We start from the raw sequence: 17,597 nt of genomic DNA, 5'->3' as shown, positions 1-17,597 counted from the left end.
TTGATGAATTTGGCTATAGACTTTTGGATTTTAAAAATCATAAAATAATAAGTAGGAAAGTCATATTCAATGAGAAAGTGTTGTAGAAAGATCTATTGTGACGACATAAGCATAAAGAAAATGATTATGTTGTCTTGGATGATACTCAAAAAGATGATTTTCTAGTAGTCCCTCATGCTCCACAATAATATCAACAAAAAATACCACAAATCTCAGTGAATGTTAGGTGGTCCACAAGGTTAATTACAGTGTAATGTGACTCACTGCGAGTCGAGCGAGTCGGCGAGTCACTAATGGCCTGCCATGTTAAAATGCTTGTGACCCGGGTTGGCGGGTCAGGTGATGTGACTCGCCTAGCTCGCGGGTCACGACCCACTTGACTCGGCCATGGTAGCAGGCTTTTGGTTGAATTAAAAATTCATTTAAACAATATTTTTTTAATATTTTTCTTTGTTCTTTGTTATTCTTATAACCCTAAAAGAGCTTTCGTAACACTCTATTGTGAGAAGAAGAGAGAGAGAGCGAGAGAGAAGAGAAACAGAGTGTCATTGTTTTGCAACTAGCTGAAAGGAAGAGGAGAAAAGCTTGCATTTGTGACATTGGAGCTTGCATTTAGATCATCAAGGAGTTTATAGGAGCTCTTCTCAACACTTCCCAAAGCATTTCAAAGAGGTAAGAGTTGATTCTTTAGATTTTGATGATTTTTTTCTCTATGCTTATGGGTTTTTTGGATGATTTTTTTTGTATATTTATGAGTTTGTTTTACTTTAGATCTTCATAAAATACAATGCTTAAATGGTAATATTTGGTCTAAAATGTCTTATTGCAAAAACCTTTACATTTTTCCTTATTGCAGAAACCTTTACATTTTTCCTTATAATGGCTCCTGGAGGTAAAAAAACCCAAGCTCTCTAAAGGCAATAAAAAAGATGAGTGTTGGAAGTACACCATAGACTTTTCGAGTCAAGGTAGAACTCAACAAAATGTCTATTTTGTGAGGTCATTAATAGTGGGGGGATAAATAGACTGGAATACCATATTGCTAGCATATGTGGTCATGATGCTGAGCCTTGTAAAGTTGAAACTGTTGAGGCTCAACGTTTTTGTTATGGTACTTTAGAAAATATGAACAAGAAAAGGAACTAAAACAAAAACAATTAGCAGAGTTAGCTCAGATTGGTTCCAATTCCCTTCCACGCTCATCTGGTAATGTTTCTGTGTCTAGTTTTACACCCGGGCTAGGTTCAATAAGTTGTGTTGGAGAAGGTTCTTCCCTTCCCCCCTATCATCCCAGTGCTTCTGCTAGTTGTACTTCTACATCTATTCCTTGCATTGCTAGTGGTGCTGCAGTTGTTGCCCCTTCTAGTAGTATTGGCTTTACCTTTCATCCCAGAGTCAGAAAATCTAGGTTGGACAATTACCGTGTTCCACTCCTGGTGCACAACCCTCACTTGAGAGCTTGGGCTGGAATAGGGAGATCCATGTAGCTGGAATAAGAGCGATTTGCAAGTTTTGGTTTTTCTGTAGCATTCCATTTATAGCAGCTAGTTTCTTCAACTTCATTTATATTGGATTGTTTTACGTTTTTAAGTTTTAAAATTTAGATTCAATTTTATAATTTTAATTTGATGTTGAAAATTTGAAATATGCTAATTAAAATGTTTTTATAAATGTAACAGGACTCCTTATTGGTAGGGGATGATTGATGCGATTTCTATCTATGGTGTGGGGTTTAAAGCCCCCACTAAAGATGAGATGAGTGGTCCCCTCTTACTAGAAATGGTTGAGGAGATGAATCTTGAGTTGGAGGACCATAGAAAGATTTGGAGCCAAAAGGGGTGTACTATTATGACGAATGGATGGACAAATAGGAGGAATAGGACCCTTTTAAATTTTTTTGTTTCTAGCAAAGGTAATTCATCATCCTCTGCTTCTCGAAGTCTAAAATTTAATGTACTATTGAATAACTAAAATTTTGTTTTATTGACTATTGATTCTTGATTGATAATTATTTTGCTTAATTTTCAGTTTTAGGATCCACCATGTTTTTGAAGTCCATAGATGCTTCCTCACATGTCAAAAATGCAAAATTCTTATGTGAGGCTATTGAGGAGGTCATAAAGGGAGGTGGGAGAAGAGAATGTTGTCCAAATGGTGACTGATAATGCAACTAATTATGTTGCTGCAGGTAAAATTTTAACTTCTAAGTTCTAAAAAATTTATTTTAGTTTTTCATTAAATTTTGAAAATTAAAAGTTTTTTAATACATCAAAATTTTTCATTGTTTACTATCTAATTTAAAATTGCTGCAGGAAAACTTTTGATGGAGAGACACCCAAGAACCTTTTGGACTCCATGTGCGGCCCATTGCCTCGACTTCATGTTAGAGGATATTGTCAAGCTTGAATGGGTGAAATCATGTGTTGCTAAGGCCAAAAATCTTTGCGAGTTCATCTATAATCATGCCTTGGTCCTTAGCATTATGAGGGAATACACGAAGGGAAAGGAGTTGGCTTGTCCCGATATCACAAGATTTGTCTCTAATTTTATCACACTAAAATCCTTATTGAGTTCAAAGTTAGCTTTGAGGTGCATGTTTGTTGGTCCACAATGGAGTTCCTCCTCCTTTGCTACTACTGTTGCAGGGATAGATGCAACAAAATGCATTTATGATGAAGGAGGTTTTTGGGAGCCATGTTAGAAGATTGTGGAGGTAATTTACATTTTAAAAGCTTAAGTCTTAAAACTTTATAAATTAATTTATCTCATACTTTTTTTTGTTTTATTTTCATTGTCCAACTTTGCAAATTTTCAACATTCACTAAATTGTTTTTTTGTTTAATTGTTTTGTAGGTCACTGAGCCCCTTGTAGCCCTCCAACGAATTGCTGATGGGGAGAAGACCTCTATGAGCTACATATATGAGGGCATGGATAGGGCCAAGGAGGCTATTAAGGCCAACTAGGTAGGAGTTGAGAAAAAGTATGGCCCTATTTGGGACATAATTGATAGGAGATAGCAACATCAACTTCATAAGCCCATTTTCGTGAAGATTTCAAGGCAGATTAAGAGGTTCTTAGTGGCCTATACACTGTGATATCGAAGATGGCCACTAATGCCACAGATATATTGCTTGAGATGGATGCCTATAATAATGCATCAGGGCCCATTTTTTGAAGTCAAATTTGCAAAGAAGGTTGTACAAAATTGTAGCTTGGTAGAAATTGCAGCTTAAGCCTTATACAATCTAGTTTGTAAATTTCTAGCTTTAAAGTTCAAATTTTGAAATGAGACTAATATTTTTTTCTTTTCCTTTTTCAAAATTTAGATAGATGGTGGCAAATGTTTGGGCCTTCAAGCAAAAACCTTCAGCAAATCGCCATCCGCATAATGAGCCATCTAAGTAGCGCTTTTGGATGTGAGCGCAACTAGAGCATGTTCGAGCACATCCACTCGAAGAGGCGTAACATGTTGTCTATGGAGAAAATGAATAGGCTAGTCTTTGTGCATTACAACATGCTCATTAGGACTAGGGAGATTTTGGATAGTGACAACTCTCCTATTACTCTAGAGGAGGTTGATCTAGAGTCTGAGTGGATCACTGAGGCTACTGATCTTGTCTTTGATGATGAGGACCTAGAGTGGGTTGATGAGGCAGACAAAGAGGCCGAGGCTGTGGCTATGGAAGCAAAGGACTAGAGAGTTCCAATTGTTCTCAGTGGCACCTCACAGGCACTAGCAGAGCCAAAGACTACATTTGATCCTAGAGACACCTCACAGGCTGATGCTATAGCTAATCAGTCATATAGGACCTACCTTAGACGCCTTACTAAGAGGCATTTTATAGATTATACGGAGCTTGAGGATGAGGATGAGGATGAGGATGACAATGAGGACTAGGAGCCATAGCAATAGTCTTGTTTTAACTTAACATATGATCAGAATTTGGAACATTTGATGATGACTATTGATGTGTTGGATTTCATATACATTTTGATGGGTTGCATAGATTTATCATTTTATATATCTATGTTTTACTTTATAATATTTCCTTCAGCTACTGTTTAGTATTTAGTAATTTACCTTTGTAGTATTGTACTTACGTAATCAATGTATGTTTAACTTTTAAGTATGTGCATTATGATCAAATTATCTTCTATTTAATGATGTTATTGTGTCTTTAAGCTTTATTCAATAATGGGTGCATGAAATGTTCTTTAAATCCAAAAAAATCTCAAAATTCGAGATTTTTTCACTTTGCCGAGTCACTGCTGAGATCGAGCCGGGTCACAAGTCAAGTTACCTTTGTAGATTCTGAGTTGGGTCCAAGTCACGTTACTTTGGTTAATTGTACCTTTAGAAAGGTTTTCTCCCTCTTTGTACTCTATATAATTAATAGATGTTGATGAACCAAAATGCTATGATGAAGCTGTGTAGGTGGATACAAAGCTTCAATAAGAGTATGCAATGACAATAAATAGTCTCTTTTCTAGAAAATTAGTCTTGGGATTTATGTAAGTTGCATGCAAGTAAAAGGGCTTTACAGAATAAATGGATTTACAAGTTGAAAGAAGAGGATGGAGGCAAGAAAAGATTGAAAGATAGGTTAGTTGCAAAATGATTTATATAGAAAAAGGTATTGATTTTGATGAGACCTTTTCTTAGTTGTTAAAATAAACTTCTATTTGTATTGTTTTAAGTATTGTGACTACTAAAGATTTGGATTTGGAGCAGTTTGATGTTAAAACAACTTTTCTTCATGACGAGATGAATAAATATATATGAAATAGCCATAGGGATTTGAGGTCAAAGGTAAGAAGAATTTAGTGTTCAGATTGAAAAAAAGTTTATATGGCTTGAAGCAAGAACCTCAGGAATGGTATCTTAAATGTGACAATTTTATGCATGAGCATGGGTACACTATGATTCATCTAGACCATTGTGTTTATTTTAAGAGGTTGGATGATGAGAGATACATTATTCTATGTTTGATATGTTGATTTATGCTTGTAGTTGGGTCTAACATGGAGGTATTGAAACAAAAGTTAGCACAATCATTTTCTGTGAAGATTTTGGGGGCAACAAAATAAATCCTTGCTATGAAATTTTGCAAAGATTGGAAAAATAGGAAATTGTCTCTATCTTAGGCTGATTATACTGAGAAGGTGTTGCAACATTATTGTATGGAGAATGCAAAAATTGTTAGTACACCTTTACAAGGTCATTTGAAATTGACTAAGGATATATGTCCAAAGACACAATAAGAGGAGGAGGTACCTTATGGTTCAGTTGTAGAGAGCTTAAAGTATATTATTGTATGTACTAGGCCATATACTACACATGTAGTGGGAGATATTAGTAGTTATATGAGTCCTCTTGAGATTGAGCATTGAAATTTAGTCAAATGGATTCTCTGATATTTGAGAGGTACATCCAATAAATGTTTACATTTTGGGGGCTCTATCATTGATTTACAAGACTATGTTGACTCAAATCTGGTAAGGGATATAGACACTAGGCGAAGTACTATAGGATATGTACTTATTGTTGGTGAGACAACAGTGAGTTGGATTTCTCAGTTATAGAAGGTGAATATTTTATCCATTACAAAAGCATAGTATGTTGCTGCTACAGAGGCATATACGGAGATGATATAACTTCAAATCTTCATGGAAAAAATGAGACACCCACAAAGGGAAAATTATCTCTATACGAAAATTCAAAGTGTCATTCATCTTGCCAAAAAAATTGCTTTACACTAAAAAATAAAACACCTACAGTTGCAATTTCATTTGGTCTATTTTTTGATGATGAACAGTTAAAGTTGATAAAGATACATATAGATGATAATCCAACATATATGTTTATAAAGGCAGTGATAAGGGATAAGCTAAATTCCTCTTCAACTTCAGTTGGTCTTCTAGACTGAATAAAATAAATGAACAACTAATTCTAGGGTGGTTCAATCCAATAGGAGCCTCACCAAGTAGCAATATTGCTACATGATTAGTCTCCAAGTGGGACATTGTTATTTATTCTAAAGCTTGATCAGTCACCAAGTGGTAGATTGTTAGCTTGTGGTTGTAAATATTGTACACTTGTTGGGGTTTGTGTGTAGAGCCCTTTGGAAAACTATTTTTGGGGCCATTTTTTTCGAGGGGGTGGGGGGGTAACTATACTTTTCTAACCCTAATTTTGTAAGTTTGTAAGCAACAAAAAGCTTGTATAAAATGGTTTATGGTTATGGATTTTGGAGAAACTTTGATTTAGTAGCTTCTTGTAGCGGTATTGAGTTGTAAGGGTTGGAGATTGTAATCATGTTGAAATCACTGGACAATAGGAATATTTGTCTCTTGATTTGGTAGATGTAGCCCAGGGATTAGGTGAACCACATTAAATCTTTGTGTCTTGTGTTTTCTTATATGTGCTTTGTACTTCTATGATATTTATTATATTTGCATGTAATTACTATTTATATATCTCTAATCCTAACAATTAGTAGTCATTGTTGATTCCAAATTTTCCTTGCTAATCATCTATACTTTTCTTTTGATTATTTCTATATACTAATGTTTGTTTAAAATTTTGTAGCATAACATTCAAGATATGGATGCTTCTGATACAAATTTATAAATCATTTTTATGATCCCAGCTACTTCTATGACCTTAATAATTTCTATGAAAATGACGTGGACAAAAATGCACAAATAGTTGTAAAGTCATGCAAAAACATGATTAGAGGTGTTGAGAACACAACATTATCTAATGATTATGTTAAAGACCTAGAAATATCGAAGATTAAATATGTAAAATTTGTGCATGATACATTTACAAGTGTCAAAAAGGGGGAGAAGATGTATATTGTAAAGGTGAGAAGAAATTATATTAAAGGGGAAGAAAATGTATATATCATATGTGAAGATGAGAAAATGTGAAAGATGTAAAGTATATTTTATATATATGTATGGGGGAGCAACATCATATTATATACATGTACAGATATTCAGAGAAACATTTCTTATAAAAGAAATTTTGAAAAATCTAAAAAACAGAGTACTCTACCAAGTTGAGGACACAAGATGGAGAATAAAAAGTGTTTTGAAACTTTTTGGAATTTTTGAGAATTTAGTTTTGATTGATAAGTGCTTTTGTTACTAATGCCAACGAGGGAGATTGTTGACATTATAGTTAGGTTTGTTATTAGTGACACACACTTACTAAGTTAGTATCTACCAAGTGTATTATACAGTTAACAGAGTTAACCAAGCATTTCAGACTCTATCGAGTTCTACAGTTCTACCAAATCCAAGGTACAATATTCAATTTGCACCGAGCAATTTCTGCCATGATGGTGATCAACAGTGTAAACCGAGCTTCTTAAGGTTTATTGAGTTCCTTAGTACAGTGTTTACCGAGTTCACAGTTACAGTAATGTGAATCCAGTGTTAACCAAGTGATTCAGTTTATACCGAGCTCGTTGTGATAGCATTGGCCGAGCTATGTAGTGTGAATCAAGTGATTCAGTATATATGTCGAGTTTCGCAATATTCACCAAGTCATCAATGTAGACCGAGTTTAGACTACTTGGAAGTGATCAATATGAACCGAGCTTCTACATCTACCGAGTGCATGACGATCCAAGCATTGATAGTGGATGCCGAGTATTAGAACCTCACCAAGCTAGTCTTCAGAACCCAAGTTCCTGCAGTTGGGCTGACTTTGTGTATTTTGTGTAAACTTGTATTGTAGCCGACTTTGTTGAATTGTAAATTGGATTGGTATATATGTAATATATTGTATCACATCCAATATATAGAATACATGTAAGATAACAAGCAAAGAAGAGAAGAAGTGCGAAATACAAAGGCTAAAATAGTATAAGGAGCAACCAAGATTTATCTATCACAACAAGGTGATCAGTACACTCAAAGGAATCTTATTCAGCAAACCAAGTTGCAGATCAGAGATCAACCACTGTTTCATCCTAACAGGTGGATCAGTTAAATCCTTTCACAATGTAGACTTAATAGTCTTTTGTAAATCTCGTTACCGAGTGCATATTTCGTTGTATGTTTGTAAATCCTTTTGCAAGGTGGATCTAGCAGTCCTTATTGCTCCTAACAGGGCAGATCATTAGAACTGATCATTGTAAGCCTTAACAGGCCAACTTTATACTGTAGTACTAAAGCTTGTGGGTATCATCCCCATCCCAGTTTTACTTTCTATTTAGAAGGTTTTTGGGTCACCAAATTGTGTGTCAAAGTGTTATGAATGTTTAAACGGTTTTAGTTTTTCATGCATGCAATTAGATTAGGATACACATGAAGGATTAATTGGTAATAAAAGATTAAGTTTTATAAGTTACTGATTCACCCCTCCCCTCTTGGTAACTTAGCCTATCATATATATTTCCAACACAATTGTCATAAGATAGTGTTTGCTGACCCTTGCCTTTCTCCTCTTAGAGTTGCCTTTGCCATAAATAAACCCATGTCAAATTCCGACAGGTGGATCAACAGGCTCATGTTATAGAAGCATGGGAATCCTTAACATTATTGAAGAAGCACGAGACCGAATCATAATGGACAAAGTAACCACAACAAGTCTAGAATCAACTAAATTTATCTTAGTAACAGGCCGATTAAGAGGCACCATCAAATCTCATGCAGGGAAACCACATCAAACGAAGAACCATTTGTTGCCAATATTTTATTTTCTATCAATAATTAAACTGAATTGTTAATTCTTCGTAAAGACGTATAATCAGATTTCTTCTACACTAATGTCATCACTTGAGAAATTACCAAATTATCTTGGTTAGGGAAAATCCATTTATAGTGATTTCATTAGAAATGTCAAAGGAGGGGTTGATTTCTTATTGATGCCAGAGCGTTTTTTGCAAAGATGACCATCTTTTTTAAACAAAAAACATGCATTAGGCTCACCAAGTCAAATAATTTCATATTTGTATTCTGTTATGAAATAGAAATCAACCATGGTTTGGAAATTCATCTTTTTATAAAATGTAAGATTTATTGAGAACTCAAACACGAGCCAAGATCCAAGTTTCAGGATACAAGTAACAAAAGATTTAAGAAAATAGATAAATGTAGAATGCAAATTAACAGCCTTTTGAAGATGAAAATCTATAGTTAAAAATAATTGCTTGCCAGTATATGGGCCCCTTGGATGCATGAAATAAGGAGATGACATTTGCATGAGGTTATGAATAGAATTCATAATCACTCCCATTTAGGACAATAATTGCTTGCCAGTATATGGGCCTCTTGGATGCATGAAATAAGGAGATGACATTTGCACGAGGTTACGAATAGAACTACTAATCACTCCCATTTAGGAGGTGAGTTAACTAAGAGAACAAAATTTATCTTTTTATAAAATGTAAGATTTATTGAGAACTCAAACATGAGCCAAGATCTAAGTTTCAGGATACAAGTAACAAAAGATTTAAGAAAATAGATAAATGTAGAATGCAAATTAACAGCCTTTTGAAGATGAAAATCTATATTTAAAAATAATTGCTTGCCAGTATATGGGCTGCTTGGATGCATGAAATAAGGAGATGACATTTGCATGAGGTTATGAATAGAATTCATAATCACTCCCATTTAGGACAATAATTGCTTGCCAGTATATGGGCCTCTTGGATGCATGAAATAAGGAGATGACATTTGCATGAGGTTACGAATAGAACTGCTAATCACTCCCATTTAGGAGGTGAGTTAACTAAGAGTACAAGAGTTGAATTGCCAATCAGTTAATTCGACTAAGATAGAGGTTGTCTTGACTGATTAGAAATGGGGTCCACTTGTTAGGAAGTGTGTTTCAAGTTCAACATTGTTCCTAATTTCAAGATTACAGAAATTGTAAACTATAAGCTATGGAATAAGAAAAATTCAGTTTTGGGTTATAAACGTTTTAGGCTCCAAAAATATTTTCAAGTTGTTCAACATCAGTTTTATGGATGCCTGGGATGTGGATCTCCTTGACGTCTACAATTCAGAAAAAAGGGAGGGCCAGTCGGCCTCTTGGTGTAAATGTTATTGTCTTTGGAAGTTGGAACTCGTACATTGGAAATGTTGAAACATTTGACACATAAAAGTGCTGCAAGATGAGTTCGATGGTGGAGGATATGGGTCCATATGCATCCTCCATTATCCAAATCTAGTGGAAGTTTGATTTTGACTTTGTTTTGATATTTTATTTTTCATCTTTATCTTTTGGTGCTTGCAGCTGAAGAAGTAGTGGGGCGCACAAGGTTTAGCTAAATGAAATCCTAGTTTATTCCCATAGCTACAAAACCTCTCGAAATATGCTAAAATAGGTGGAGCAGTTTTAAAGCATTGGACTATTCTAATATGTTGTTTGGAACCCACATGGAGCTGGGCACAATGTTGGAAATTCCTTTCTTTTGACCAAAACTAAATAATACTGCAGGGTGTTCCATGTTGTAGGGTGCACCCTAAATATGAATCATCGCCTCGAATAAATGATGCAGAAAATTTCGGTCACTCCACTAGCTATTGCAACTTGTATGCTGGAAAATCAATTATTAATGCTTGCAAGCTTCAAAGTATATGATAGTGTTAGTAAAGCAAAATTAATATTTAATTGCTTTCTAAACATCTCAGTTGTTAGCAAATATATAGTAGCTTCTAAGTGCAGGTCCCACATAAACTTATTTTTCCTGCTTTTTATTGTTTATGGCATCCACAAAGACAATATTAAGTACTCGTACGAAACCTTTCCTTAATAAGTAATATATCGCAGATCAAACAAATGTATGGTATGACTTGTCAAGGAAATGAATTTGATACCATCTAATTTGAAACAAATAAGAAATATTGAAGCTATTAAACAGGATACAATACTACAAATGGTACTGCCTAGTGAAATTAAATAGTTTCATAATTCCATATAGTTTGTTGATGGGGAAATGAGGCTGAGCAGATAGAGGACCAAGGGCCTAAGTTTCCTGTTCGACACAAGGATTATATCACTGTATTCATCTTTGAAGTCTATACTTATGACTTCCTTGAGCAGTTTGGAGTGATGCCTCCTAGGCTCACTGATCCATCCCCTGTTTATGATGTCCATAACATTAAAAGCATCAATGATACAGAAAGAGATGTAAAAAAGAGTTACGATTATTGATCAACTTATGATGTGTGTTATGATGTCAGAGGGCATCTTGAATGGAGATAATGGAGCCAAATGGAGAGTCCAAGTTGGTGAGTGGATTGTGACGAGTTTATGATAGATGGAAGGATATGCTAGTTTTAGCCTATGAACTCATATGGGGACTTGGGTAGTGGGTTATGATTAGTGACTTGCACATTACATTTGGGTGGTTTTAGGTCATGGTGTCCCATAAACTCAAAACACCATCCCCTACAGTTCTTGACCTTAAAACTTGATGGGACAAAGTATATAGACAAGTAAGCTGCAAAGATGCACAATTGATACTTCCACATGGTGCAAAAAATAAGGATTGATAATAGAACTTGACAAGGAACTTGTTGATGAATATTGTGCATGGAAGAGTAACATTCCTTGTTTTACCGACCTGGTAGGGATGGTTCAGCTTCACAAACGGCCCATTTGGCTCTTGTAGGATTTCCTTAATGTGGAAATTTTCATATGCTGGTCTGCGTCGTTTTGTTGGTGATCTTCTAGAAACCTTCTAGCTGCTGTAGTCCCATCTCTCTCCAAAATTCTTCTTTGTCTTCAACATGGCTGTCTATGATACAATGTTTTAGTAAATGTGATAGAATTCTAATGTTTGAACAAAGGAATTTGTGAAGAGAATATAGTATGATCAATTTTATTCTTGTAAGAATTGAGTTGAACACAAATATGATCAATATCTATGCATATGACATAAGCCTTTGATATGTTATGCTTGACTCAATTTTAAAATGCATTTAGTTCTGATGTAATGATTCACTTCATTAAAGTTGGCCTAGACATGAAGATCATACAAATGGATGTTACCACTTTAGAAATTTGAGGCTTGTGGTATGATGTTGACCTTTAAATGCTTCGATGTTCAATTGAAATAAGACGACTTGAATTAAATTTACATTTTTACTTGTGTCACATTTTAATTGAAATTTTTCTTTTGACATGGACAGATTGTTTTGGAGTTGAAAGAAGACGGAACAGTTGGTACAATAGATAATCCCCCTGTGATTCTAGCAAGCATGCCTCCACAATTTGTTGAGCAGGTGCTGTCAATTATCTTTTTATCATGTTGGCTAGTGTATTTGAATTTTGGCATAAATTCTTGTCATAGTTTTTAGGTACATTCAGTTTTCCTAGTTTGAGAACATGATGATGACATAATATGTACTTAGAAAGTTTGCTAGAGTGCTCATGTAAGTGAGCTGATTAAAAAATGAAGAAATAGGTCTGTAATGGTAGCTAGATATAAAGTAGTTAACTGAAACAATTGTAAAGGACAAAAAATGAATGAAAAATGTGGTGAATGATTGGGGTGACTGAAAGATAAGAATTAATTAGAAAAGTAAATGGGTAGTTGGAACAACTTTTAAAGGTAGATAGACGTAAATAAAAGGAAGGTAGACAGCCGAAAACAATCTATACTTTTTGCACATATATAATTGGTATCCAAGTCTAACGGGCAGGATCTCCCTATATTTAGATTTTTATTTTGCATATTTTTGAATTTCAACTTATTCAACTTTCAGATATACTTTCTTATGTATGTCGAGCACACTTTCTAATGACTAGGCATTACCATGTCTGAATTTTTCTGCACATTTTCAAAGTTTAGATTACTAAACCTTTTTTGATATACCGATTACTTTTAGTTTTTGTGTATATCAAGCACACTAGAAAACACATTAATATGGATATTGATTAGATTACATATTATCAATGATCAGATTTTAAGGTAAGCATTCGTTTCCTTCTAAATACCTGCAGTGGATTGTCTTCTTCAAAATATCAATTTTGTGTTGATTTTTTTTTGTTCTCATTTTTATGCTGCATAGTTGACTTCTGTATTTTAATTCGTGTTATTCTACCACTTCTTATAGTCTTATAGACTGTTGATCGTAATTATGGTAGTTTTCTATGTCTGTTTTGTATTATCTTCCTTCATAGATAGTTACCAGTTCCAAAACTTCATGTGCGAACCTAGTTTGGTCTAGTTGTTATTCCAAGAGCTACATGAGCAGAAATAACAAAATGCATTTAGACTTCAATTAATGCAATAGATGATGAGCATGTACCAACATCTCATGGAACAATAGTGGACTTCTAACTCCATTTTGTTGACTGGTACAGTTATCCTACCTGTTTTCAAGTTGAAACCTAGATCGTGATTCTCCATTTTGATGCCAAAGGCAATGGCAAGAAGATATATATTTGGATTATCAGTTTGGAGGTGTATTTCAAGAAGTGATAACATTTCTCAGCGCCACAGGAGATCATAATAGCAGAGGTTCATAGGAATGATCTAGCCTTTGGTGGCAGTCTCATATCCAACTTTTAGAGGCAACAGAGCAACGAGCAATTACTACTTAAATTTTAAGGCAATCATTCAGGCACAATCAAACCCATGGTTACAAATAAAAGCTAGTCGCACAATGATTGCATCTGCACCACATAATTGGTCAATCAGTCTAGCAGTACATGCACAGTTTAATCGTCTCTCTATTTAGTTTGAAATGAATGGAATTGATAGTGGTCTGAATCAAGTGTTCTCTGGATTATTTTCTTGTCTTCAACAGGACTTGAAGATTTTTACATGATCACTTCCTTAGAGCATGCTTGTCATCATGCTTTAAATGTGGGAGCTAAGCAATAAAAATCACAACAAAAGCCAAGCCAATCCCCTTCTTTTTGGAGAAAAAGTTTCTCTTCATCTTTGACAACTGCTTGCTTCTCTCATTTTATGTGCTTATCTTCCTGAAATGGATATTCTTCACCAATTAGGTCCATTAATGCCTCAGCCCCCTTATCAAGAAACGGAAAGAAGGATTGTGCCTATGCAAACATGCAAGAGACTTTGCTTGTATTGAATCTACTGATGAATGTTGTGCCCACAAATCAAAGTAAACAGAGATCCTTCTTGCCGAACAGATTTCACAATGTGAATATTCCATTTATAGGCAAGTTATACAACACTTGTAATCCTTAGCTCATGCTTAGTAATTCCAAGGTTAGTAATGATTAGTGACTTCGTTTGAGATCAACGGAAATAGAATCCCAAAGCATCAAATCCAGATCTTTAATTGTGGCCTGCAGTCAAATTCAATTTTCTTGAGGTTTGAAAATTAGAAAGCATATAATTGTGAATTCTCGTGGATCTGAAACCTTATCAAATTGAAAATTCATTTAAAAAAAATCTTGACCAGGCATGTTTGCTGAGGTAAATTCATGAACATCAAGGTTGCCGGTAAGGAACATCAGGCATGCAAAATGGCCAAAGCACTCTATAGATTTAAATAGGCCCCTTGGGCTTGGTACCTAAAGATTTATACATACCTCAATGACCAAGGCTTTCAAAGGAGTCCTTCAGATTCCAATCTCTTTGTCAAAACTACTAGTGATGATATTTTCTACTCGTCATGTATGTTGATGATTTGATTATATTGGTAATTCAACACTTCTGATTGAGCAGATCAAACAAAGTTTGTGTCAGTCATTCGACATGATGGGTTTGGGACTTCTGCGTTCTTGCTTGGATGTTGAAGCTTGGCAAAAAGATGATAATACCTTTATATCTCAGTTGAAATATGCCAAAGGTCTGCTAAATTTTTTTTTGATGCAAGAATTGCAAACCTGTGTCCATACCTAGAAAAAGGGCTGAAGTTGTTCGCCAAAATAGATTCACCTATTGTAGATGAGTCCATGTTTAGGAAGCTAGTAGGAAGTCTCATCTATGTTTAGGAAGCCACTAGACCTGATCTTAGTTTTCTTGTGACATACTTTTCTTGCTTTGTGAGAGCTCCTAGAGCTGACCATTGGGTTGCAGCAAAGCATGTGGTGAGGTATGTGAAGGGCACTTTTGATTTTGGCATTCTGTATGGCGAAAGTAAAGATCCTAGATTCATTGGCAATATAAATTTAGAATGGGTAGCTTATATTGATGACATGAAGTCTACATCTGGGTATGTCTTTAGTATGGGAAAAGGTGCAGTCACATGGACCGGAAAGAAACAAGCGGCATCTCTTTCCTTTACTGAAGAAGAATATTGGGGAATTGCTAAAGCAACTTGTGATGCTGTTTGGCTTCGACAAATGCTTTTTGATGTGCACATACATCAAACAGATCCTTCACCTCTCTTTTGTGATAAGAAAGGGGTGCTCAAGCTTTCCAAAAATCTAATCTTCCATGACCGGACCAAGCATGTTGACCTCATCATCATTACATCTTAAGCTTGCAGAGGATTGATCAGTACATTTGCAACATGTTCCAACTGAGGATTAGATTGTAGAGATTCTCATCAAGTTTTTGGGAGGGGGCAACTTGGTGTAGCGGATAGGTTGATCATTAAAGGAGGGTTTTAGAATAATATTTACATATCTAGATATTTATCAGTCAATACTGTAATACTAAGTCACAGGATACACTGAATTTCATCCATGAAGTTCAAATTTTAGTGAATTTTTACCCTTTCTGAACTTCATCCGAATTTTATGATATTTAATATAATATTGTTATTTATAAATTGTAATAATCTTATTTTATTTTTAAATGATATTGAGTCATTTAGTACATATATTACTTGAAAAGTTCATTTAAATAAAAACAAAAATGTATAATTGTTACATTGTATACGCCTAAGAAATAGGTCAATTTTATAAAGAACTTAAGTCTAGAACTTCAAGTCTATATACCTTCATTGGAACCCAATAAATTGCTCAAAGCATGTATTGTTGAGATTGTCAGAGTTGAGGAAATGTCCCCAGGATGGAGACACGGGCAGAAAACCCTGGGGACAGTGTCCCCATGTACCACAGATTGCGACTTCTTTACTTATAATTAGTTTTTCAAATATTAACTTTCTAATATTATTTTCGTAGGCAGTTGCATTCTCAAGATTTAAAACAATTTTCTATCCCTGAATTTTGCCCTCCTGCCATGGAGACTGAAACAGTGAAAATATAACTATATATAACCTCCTTATGCTGTTTTTGACCCTGCAGCAGAACTGCTTTTTCTTGCTGTCAATTGTTCGATTAAATCTGAATGTTTGTCAAATAATTTTTGGATAATTAAACCTTTTTGATACACTATGCACTGTTGGCAAGTATCAAAATTGACAGAAAACGAGTTACTAATTATTCCATGGAATAATTCAAAACAAATATATATGCCAGTAGATCTTTCCACGGTGACCTACCTATTAGAGTATTTCAAAGCACGGCATGTTCCTTTGGGAGATTCCTCGACTTTAGTAATATTTGCTTGTTTGTGAGGCAATATATGCTTGTTACTTTTGGAAAGATGTATTGCCTATTGCAACTCTAAAGGTATATTTTGTACCCCCGGATGACTATTTGAATTATAAAGCTGTTCTACGTTGTAAAGTTAAACCATAAACAGTATGCTAGCTAGTAGTACTGCTCTTTGTAGATGTAGTTTCTGATATATTCTCCTGTTGGCAGAATAAAAAGCATCTGAAACCTGGGAGTCTTCTACGATTTGTGGTTGGTAATCAGGGCCTGCATATTGTTAATGACAAGCCCCCAGTGGCTGACTTACACTTTGAGGGTATTGTTCATGCTCGTGCTTTTGCAGACAGCTGCTCAAAGGTATGGACTATAGTAGACACCAAACTGGCATATTTTTCTAAGCTTCTATGATGCAATGGAGTCTTTAAAGATTATCTCATGAGACTACTATTGAATAGTTTTTCTGGCATATGATGCAGATTCTTTTCCAGTATGCAGCTCGGCATTCACCTCTGACTATTGAAGATTTACTGGCATCTATTGAATCCTCTGAGGAATGTGATACAGTAATGGTAGACTAAACATCGAAATGTCTAATTTATTACCCATTGCAAATTTCAATGCTTATTCCTGGGTTATGCATTAACCTGGAAGAGGTGCAGTGCAATGCTTAAGCATCTGCAGATGTGGCATAACCCTTGTACCATGGTTTAGACATGCCCTTCATATCACTTGAAGTCGAATCGTCATGCACGAGTCTCTAAATAGGAGATGGGAATTTACATTAACTGATAAATAATGAGCAGTTGCAAGATATCGTAATCTTAATGTATTGATAAAATTGAGCTTTTAATTGTTTTTTTCCCTGTGCATGTTGGCTCAAAGTAAGAAACATACACCATTTGATGTAATATATAGCATTGTGTTAACTAATCGTCTTTCCTTGCCCCGTGAATGCTGAAGAGCTTGTTTTAGGCAAGTAGCTAACTAGCAGACTAGATTATTTATATTAGAATTTTTTTAATTAAATAAAAAAAGTAAGGCATGGTAATATAATATATAAATTAATTATAAAATCATTAAAAAGGTCAATTGAGTCGGCTGGGTAGACGCTGGCTTGTTTTAGAACATAGATAAGAGTGTCTCTCA

At 34.9% G+C, this 17,597-nt stretch overlaps 1 protein-coding gene across 1 annotated transcript in view; it reads left to right on the top strand.

Annotated features, from left to right (window-relative positions):
• The window catches only part of LOC149532663 (snurportin-1 protein), a 105,710-nt gene extending 88,329 nt beyond the window's left edge, over positions 1-17,381 (top strand). Inside the window, exons 5-7 of the mRNA XM_089804746.1 lie at positions 12,155-12,247; positions 16,662-16,808; positions 16,928-17,381. Of these exons, the coding sequence (XP_089660872.1) occupies positions 12,155-12,247; positions 16,662-16,808; positions 16,928-17,029 (342 nt within the window). The 3' untranslated portion in view covers positions 17,030-17,381. The remainder of the gene's footprint in view (positions 1-12,154; positions 12,248-16,661; positions 16,809-16,927) is intronic.
• The last annotated feature ends 216 nt before the right edge of the window (positions 17,382-17,597 follow it).

The sequence above is a fragment of the Cupressus sempervirens genome, chromosome 10 (assembly GCF_028749045.1).
Source record: "Cupressus sempervirens isolate cs-2001-9-10 chromosome 10, ASM2874904v1, whole genome shotgun sequence".
Lineage (NCBI taxonomy): Eukaryota > Viridiplantae > Streptophyta > Pinopsida > Cupressales > Cupressaceae > Cupressus > Cupressus sempervirens.
The sequence above is the reverse complement of the archived record's forward strand: the minus strand, read 5'-3'. Positions and strand labels throughout refer to the sequence as shown.